The 7,700-nt window shown below is 69.0% G+C and overlaps 1 protein-coding gene across 2 annotated transcripts; it reads right to left on the bottom strand.

Annotated features, from left to right (window-relative positions):
* Positions 1-616: 616 nt before the first annotated feature.
* ZBTB42 (zinc finger and BTB domain containing 42) lies at positions 617-4,727 on the bottom strand. 2 transcript variants are annotated; one of them, XM_039876577.1, is made up of 2 exons: positions 4,306-4,727; positions 617-3,623 (listed from the first exon to the last, which is right to left on the bottom strand). In XM_039876577.1, exons 1-2 carry the CDS (start codon positions 4,710-4,712, stop codon positions 2,513-2,515), a joined length of 1,518 nt encoding a protein of 505 aa, XP_039732511.1. In that variant the 5' UTR covers positions 4,713-4,727; the 3' UTR covers positions 617-2,512. The 2 variants fall into 2 exon arrangements, with proteins under 2 accessions (XP_039732511.1, XP_039732512.1); XM_039876578.1 differs by lacking the exon at positions 4,306-4,727 and having other exon boundaries at positions 617-4,197.
* Between the last annotated feature and the right edge of the window lie 2,973 nt (positions 4,728-7,700).

The raw sequence follows: 7,700 nt of genomic DNA, 5'->3' as shown, positions 1-7,700 counted from the left end.
TGGCCAAGACTAGGCTGGGACGCACATGAGGTGGTCTGCCCATCGGCCCCAGGGTGCCAGCCACCAACCCGCCTGCCCCTACTTAGGCCTTCTAGAGATCAGGCAGGCCCAGGGGGGGTTGGGGGGCGGGAGACACCACCCCCTCCAAGCCTTGTCCACCTCTTGCCCAAATCCAGGCCTCTGAGGGCCCAGCCCCACCCTGAGGGAGCTGGGGACAAACAGGGTGTGGAGGGAGGGCAGACAGGGTGCAGGGCAATTGGGGTGGCTTCTGGGAGAGGGGGCACAGGACCAGGACCACAGGCTCAGGAGGCTTCAGGTCCGAGCCCCAGGGCCTGTGGCTGCTCAGCAAGCCCCCTCCCCACCTCCCCCAGGGCAAGGAGCCTCGAGGACTTTCGCCTTGTGCCGGCCGCACCCTGCCCAACGCAAACCTGCCTCCCTGGGACACCGCTCTCCCAAACTTGGGGCAGGGTGGGGGGCTACCTGGGGAGAGGGGGTCCAGCAGTCAGCAGCCCTGCCCCAGCTCACTGCCCACTGGGACACTCTGCCCCTAGCAGTGCCCACATTCCCCCCGCACCCGCACTCCCGTCCCTAGGTCCCTAGGAATCATCGGGCCACCTCCACGGGGGCGGGCTTTATTAAGCACTGTCACCACAAAGACGAGGGCACGAACACAGGGAAACTGCACTCGGTTCCAGACTGTCTTGGCAGCCGGGATGCGCAAACAAAACCTCCGGCCAAACGGTCAGCGTGAACTACTGTCCCCTGGGTCACCCGGAGCCGCCACCCCCAAGGGGCAGAGCAGGGGAGGGGCAGGAGGAGCCACGCAGCAGGCTCCGCCAGATGCGTTTGCGCCCCTCGGCTCCCGGGTGATCAGCGTCTTAGCATGACGCTGATCTGAGCCACGCCGGTTCCGCAGCCAAACGCAGACTGCGTCTCAACTTCACAGAAACTGCTTGCACAAGACAATGGATCCAGTGTTGCTAACGCAGGGCCCACTTCCCGCCCCAGGAAAGTACATTTCTTCCCTCGTGGAAACCCCTGGGGAAATCCAGTGCCACGGCCAGCGCGGCTCGGCCTGCCATTCGCCGGATGCATGCGGGCACACACACAGGGAGACCCGACCGTGGACGCACCGTGCTGGCCCTTCCAGAGGTGGGGGCCCATTCGCCTGGCTCTCTCTGGCCGGGTGGGTCCAGGCCCTCCCAGCCCTGGGCGTCAGGAGAGGCCGGCCACGTGCGGGAGAGCCGAGGGCCCGCAAGGAGACCCGTCTGCCACCTGCTGGGACAGCCCTTTCGGCCCCGACCGGGCAGGTGAATAAATATGACATCAAGTGTTGTCAGGAGAAGGGAAAATAACTTAAACTCGGCCGGACTTCGTCCTCAGTGCCACTTGCGGTCACAGCAGAAATCGCCCGCGTGGTCTGGGGGAACCAGGAGCCCAGGCAGCTCCGCCACCTGCAGAACCCCCAGAACTTGGGTCAGCCCCTCCCGCCGCCACCGCCGCCGAGGTTCCCGCAGCAGGACTAGCTTGGGGAGTAGCGGGCAGGGCCGGGTGGCCGCAGCCGCCTGTGCTGTGGTGCGTCCACGTTCCAGAAGCCTGGCCTCGGCAGGCCGTGGATAAAGGCGGGGGCGTGGGGGGGCGACGACCCCAGCCCGGTGGCCAGCAGCCCTCCCACGCCCGCCCTGCGCGATGGCTGCCTTCGCCCTGCCCCGCTGTGGGGGAGCCCGGATGGTGGGCCTGCTCAGTGCTCTGGAAATGACCAGCAGTTCCAGGGATGGACGGGTGACCTGCAGGGTCAGCCCCACCAAGGCACAGCAGCCTGGCCCTCCGGGGCCACTCGGGGTGTTCAGAGGCGCTCCGGACCCTGCGCTCAGGCAGGGAAGCAGCATGGCCCGCTACCCACGGGCAGACGCCTGGCACCCTGGGAGGGGTCTGCACCCAAGGAGAGTCATTCCCAAAGGTCCCCTTCTCTTCCCCGAGTCACAGGCGGACGACCGCCTCCCACCACAGCGCCGGTAACTCCACGACCGCCCAGCTGCTGGCTGGTTCTGCTTCTGCCACCTGGGGCCGGTACCCTCTGCGACACTGGCTGTGCCTGGGGCCTCTCCTGCAGGGGATCCTGCTGCCACCACCAGGGGCACCACCTCATCAAGGACTCACACCGACAGCTTCCGTGATGCGTGCATCGTTCACGGAGTATGGGGCCAGGGTCGCAAGGGTCCCCCCTCCCAGGATGCCTATGAGGTGGCCAAGGAAGCTCCTGGAAGGGAGGACACACCGGCCGCCCCACATCCAGGTACCTGGGCCACCCTTGGGGGGGCCCTAGAGATACCCATGAACCGGCCGGAGAGGAAGACAGTGTCACAGTCCGCACAGCCAGGCCAGAGCGAGCTGGGGAGCGTCAGAGGCGGGCGAGGCCTGGAGGAGGCCGGGGAGTCACTGAGACAGAGGCCCGGCCTCAGGGGCTTCCGCGCGGACAGCCGGGTCCCCCACGCTCCATCCTAGTGCCGCGTCACAGCAGCAGGGACTTGACCACGCCGCAGTGGAACTTGCGGACGTGGCGGTAGAGGTCCCCGGACTGCGTGAAGCGCCGCCCGCACCAGCGGCAGGCGTGCGGCTTCTCGCGCGTGTGCACCACGGCGTGGCGGCTCAGGTTGTGCGAGTACTGGAAGCTCTTGCCGCACTGCGCGCACGTGAACGGCTTCTCGCCCGAGTGCGTGCGCTCGTGCCGCTTCAGCGTGTACGCGCACGAGAAGGTCTTCCGGCACAGCGGGCAGGTGGGCGCCGCGCCGTCGGGCGACAGCCGGGGCCGGGCGCCGTCCCGCTCCCGGAAGTGGGCGCTGAGGTGCAGCTGCAGCACGTGGGCACTGGGGAACAGCTTGCTGCACAGAGGGCACATGCAGAGGTGCCCGCCGGGCCCCAGCTCGTCCTCGCTCGTCCCCCGCTCTGCATCCAGCTCCAGCTCCCGGCTGCCCGCCCCGCTGACTGGCCGCGGCTCCAAGCCCCCCGTCAGGCGCTTGGCTGCGGGTACACGGGGTGGCTGCCGGGGGCCGTGCGGGCTCAGAGGGCCAACGCTGTCCTCCTGTTCCGACAGCGAGTCGCGCTCGTCCTTCACTAGTGGCTGAGTCCCCCGCTGGATGTGGCTGCAGGGCGCTGCCGCGAGGTCGTAGGGTGGGAGAACTGGCTCCTGCCTCCGGCTAGGCTTCAGCGACAGGTCCAGAGCCCGGTCCGATTCTCCCGGAGCCTGCCAGGGAGGAGGCCCCAGTGCCCGTGGACGGAGAGTGGCCTTGACCCCAGCTTGGGGGAGCCTGGCCTTCCGGGCAGCTGGGCAGAGCTCAGGGGTCCAGGCGGGCAGGGGGCAGTGGGGCTTGTCTGACGGCTCTGGCCCGGGGGCGGGGGTCTCGGGATGCAGCGCGCGGTCCTTCCCCCTGAGCCTGCCCTTGCAGACCGTGACGATGTCGTACATGTGCAGGTAGCTGGCGGCGGCCAGGACGTCCTCGACGGGCAGGCTGCGCAGGTCCAGGCGGCCCTCGTACATGAAGTCCAGCAGGCGGCCGAAGGCGGGCGCCGTGACGATGTCGCCGTTGAGCCGCACCGTGTCGCGGCTGCCCGCTGGCCGGTCCCTGTAGAAGAGATGGAAGTAGACGCTGCACGCGGCCAGCACGGCGCGGTGGGCCGGGAAGCGCGCGTCGCCCACCAGCACGGTGCAGTCGCACAGGAAGCCGAGCTCGCGCTGCTGCCTCAGGCGGCCCAGCAGCCGCCCGCCGTGCTCCGGGAACTCCATGCCGCCGCCGTCATCACCTGGGCACCAACGGACGCCTGCGAGCGTGCCCGGAGACGCCACGGCCGCCGCGGCCCCGGCCGCCCGACGCGCGCTCCCCGGGCGCGGGCGGCGCAGGGAGAGGGCCGCCGGGCGCCGCGCGTAACTGCCTGCCCGGAGCCGCCCAGGGCACCTGCCCCGAGCAGGAAAAACTCGATCGAAAGTAAACAGAAGCTGCTTCGCCGCGGGGGCGGGTCCCGGAGCGCGGGCGAAGGGGGCCCGAGCCGCGCGGACCTGCGCGCGTCCCCGCCTGGGGCACCCCCCTGCCCGGGCGCCCCCGAACTTCACTCCGGGCCGGCTGCCTGCCGCGTCCCCCGACGCCCGAATCGCCGTGCCGTCGCCGCCCCTGGTCCGCGCCTCCGGCTGCCGCCCGGCGCGCCAGATGCCGCCGCCGCCGCTGCGGGCCCCATTTATGGCAGCGCGGCCGCGGGGAGCGGGCCGGCGGGCGGGGCGGGCAGAGCTGGGCGCCCGCCCCCCGCGCTCACCTCCGCCGGCCCGAACTGCAGTCCGGCTGCCGCCCTCCCTCCCCGGTGCGGCCCGGTGCGGCCCCGGCTCGCGGAGCTACGGGCAGCGCGCCCCGGCGGGGAGGGCGCGGGGACCGGAGGGCGCCGGGCGGGGCGCACTCCAACTTGGCCGGCCCGGCACCGCCCGCCGCTCGCCCCGCCCCGGAGAGAGCGAAACTCGGGGCGGGGGCTGGAGGGGGCGGGCCGAGGCGACTTCCCGGAGCGACGGAACCGCTGAGGTCACCCTCGCCGCCTTTTCCCTGTCCGCCCCGCCCGATCGGCCCCGCGCGCCGCCAGCTGGGGAGCTGGGGTGGGAGGGGATGAGGGGCGCGGCAGGGGAGGGGGCTCTCTCGCGATACTTGCCTCCTCCGTCTCGGTGTCCCCCCCATGGGGTCCCAACTGCGCCCGGCTGCTAAAGGACCCCTTCCGAGGACCAGTTCTTCTGGCTCGCGCTGGGGCAGTTATCCGAGGGCGCCGCCGGGCGGACCCCTGCCACCCCATGAGGCGCCAGCTCTGGGATGGAGGAGGGGACGCAGGGGTTCATGAACTTGGACGAGATGACACCCGTTTTTAATTTACCTGGGACCCTCTTCTGGACACTCAAACTGGGTCTTGACCTTGGAGCCCAGAACAGGGGACTCCCACCGTCTCAGAGGACCCTAGCTCAGCGTTTGCTCACTGAGCTGTGTGTCTGGGAGGCTTGGGGACATGGCACGTCCCAGCAGACATGGTGGGGTGGGGGAACGAGCGCCATGATGGAGAGAGGCCAAGTGCTTCCAGAGCCCAGAGCAGGTGGGACAGTGTTCGGGGAGGAGGAGGCACATGGAGGGCCCAGTGAGTGCCCTGGACGCAGGTATGAGGGGACACCGAGTCCTGCTGAGGGGAGGAGCAAGCCGGAGAGGAACAAGAAACAGGATTCTGGAGAAGCTGCCCCCCGGGTTGTGCTTGTTGTCGGCTGTGGAGCCTTTTTCCAGGCCGTGACCTCAGGGGGCTGCCCTGAGCAGCAGCATCCAGGCGGCCAGGGACGCTACTCCAGTCAGCACCCCCGCACCCCCCTCAGCCAGGTGCTGGAATCGCCACACGCTTGGGTCTGGGGTGGGGAGGTTGGGTGAGGTGCCCGCTGCACACTGCAGGTGGCAGTCCCACAGCCTCGTTCTCACTGGCCACCGACAGCCCCAGATGCAGGGCAGGCAGGGGAGGGGAGCCCCAGCAGGGGAGAGGCTTGACTAGGGGTTCTGGTGGCCCTGGGTTGGGGCTGGATCACAAGGTCGGGACCCCAGCCACCAAGGATCCTGGGCAGAGGAGCTGGGGGCTCTCCCGCCACTCTCCTTGTGGCCCGGAGGGGGCAAGCAGCCGCCTGCCAGCAGCGTCCTGTTCCAAAGCTGTGGGCCCGGCTTGAAGGGCCTCCAGGGGGCCTGGGGCCCTCACAGTTAGGGCCTCCAGTCTCTGGGAAAGAAAGGCCCATCCTCACACCAAATGAGCGCTCCTGTTTGCCTGAAATTCAAATCTGACTGGACATGCTGCATTTTCATTTCCTAAATCCAGCAAGTGCAGCTCAGAACCCCGAACTCACACTGCACTCACACCCCCCTGGCGCCGGTGGCCCATCCACTCTGGGGACCCACCCTGAGGAGGCCCAGCACCCTCCTCTAGTCCCTCGCGGGCCCCCTGCTTAGGGGAGCTGAATCTGAGTCAGGCGGGGCCACCCCTGGGTAGGCCCACTTCAGAGCCTGCCCTGTGGCTCCCAGCCTGGGCACCAGCCGGAACCCTGTCTGCAAAGTGAGAAGAGGACCCCAGGGCCTGGCGGATGGGGACCGGGGCCTTCCCCTGGCCACTCAGGCTCCTCCCCAGAGAGCCCTCCGCTGGCCTGTGCCCGGCTGCTCCAGCAGCTCGGAAAGCGGTCTTCCTGACCGCCGGCTAAGCCCCGCCCACACGCGGTCTTCGGCAGCCTCAGCCTTCTCCAGCCCTGCGCATGGGAGGTGACCATGCTGACACCACCCAGTGGGGGCTCAGTAAGAGCCTCTTGAAGGAATGCATGGTGGTGGCTCCTGTGAGGATGTACACCAGTGCCATCATCCTAATTCTGAGTGCTCCGTGGTGCCTACCTGCCCAGCGCTGCCGCCCCAGGCTTGGCCCCTGAGTCCCTGGAGGCAGAGAGCGGAGGCTCTCGGTGGAGTGAGGCCCTGGGGTGGGCAGTGCCCCGCCTGGTGGCGGGGACAAAGCATTCCTTGGGAATCTGACAGAGGTTGCGGGGCAGGGAAAGGGGCCGAAGCAGGCTACGACACTGCCAGCAAGAGCCTGGAGTCGGGTGTAGGAGGCCAGGCCAGGGGGACAGGCTAGCGGAGCAGGGACACGGCGGGGGAGGGAGACTCTCTGTGCCTCTCCAGTCACAAGGTGTGAGTTAAGTCCTCTTGTCCTGCCCTCCTACCAAGGAGGGACTATCCCAGACAGCCCCCAAATGGCACTCCAGAACTGGCCACCCCACGGGCCTCAGGTCCCCTATCTGGCTCAGCAGGGTCTCGGGCACAGGGGTGACCGGAGGCCTCACGGTGGTGTGGGCACAGCCTCCCTGGATGCAGCCGGCCAGGGCGGCCATCTGGCCTGGGAGCTGCCCTGATCCTCGCCCCGCAGCTGCTGCCTGGACCGGGCCGCCCAGGGCCCCGGCCTCACCATGGCCAGCACCTGCAGAAGGTGACAGGGCTGGGGGCCTCTATCCTGGGGGGAGGGGCAGGCCGGTGCAGTTTTCGTTGGAAACATCTGGCCAAGGGGCTCCCCAGTGGCCGTAGCAGTGGCCAGGGATGGCTGACGGGGCTGGTTCCTCTCCTTGCCATTCTCTCTGGGGGGCAGGGGGTGCTGGGGAGAGGGGCTCTGCTTTCCCTCCCAGAGGCCAGTGTAGGAGGTGCTGGCCCTGCGCGTGAGGTTCCCCCGTCACAGGGCAGGCTCACATAGAGGCACAGAGAGGACCGGGCGTGTTGCACAGTCAGGGCGCGGGGCTCACAGTGGCCCCGGGCTCAGTGCAGCTGGCAGGAAGGCCCCCTGGGGATGGATGGCCCCCTGGGGATGGATGGCCCGCGGGCGGGCGTAAGCCAGGAGGTTCAGCCCTCGGCGCAGCCTCCCTGCCAAGATGCTGTTCCTCAAATGGTCGGCAGGCCCGAGAGTGGCCCGGGAGTGGCCACGTCTTCCGGAAGAGGGCGCCCTCCTGCACCCCCCTCCTCCGCAGTGGCCACTCACTGCCACTCAGGGCCACCCTGCCCCATACTCCTCTCATCCTCTGCCTTTTCCGAAGCATAGCTGAGCCCAGGATGGGGGTGGGGATGGAAGACTCCTGGGAGAGCAGTGGTAGGTGGGACAGTCCCAGGGGGCCCGGGGCCCACAAG

This window comes from Pteropus medius, unplaced genomic scaffold, assembly GCF_902729225.1.
Source record: "Pteropus medius unplaced genomic scaffold, Ma_sr-lr_union100, whole genome shotgun sequence".
Taxonomy (NCBI): Eukaryota; Metazoa; Chordata; class Mammalia; order Chiroptera; family Pteropodidae; genus Pteropus; species Pteropus medius.
Note: the sequence above shows the minus strand (reverse complement) of the source record. Positions and strands in the feature narration are given on the sequence as shown.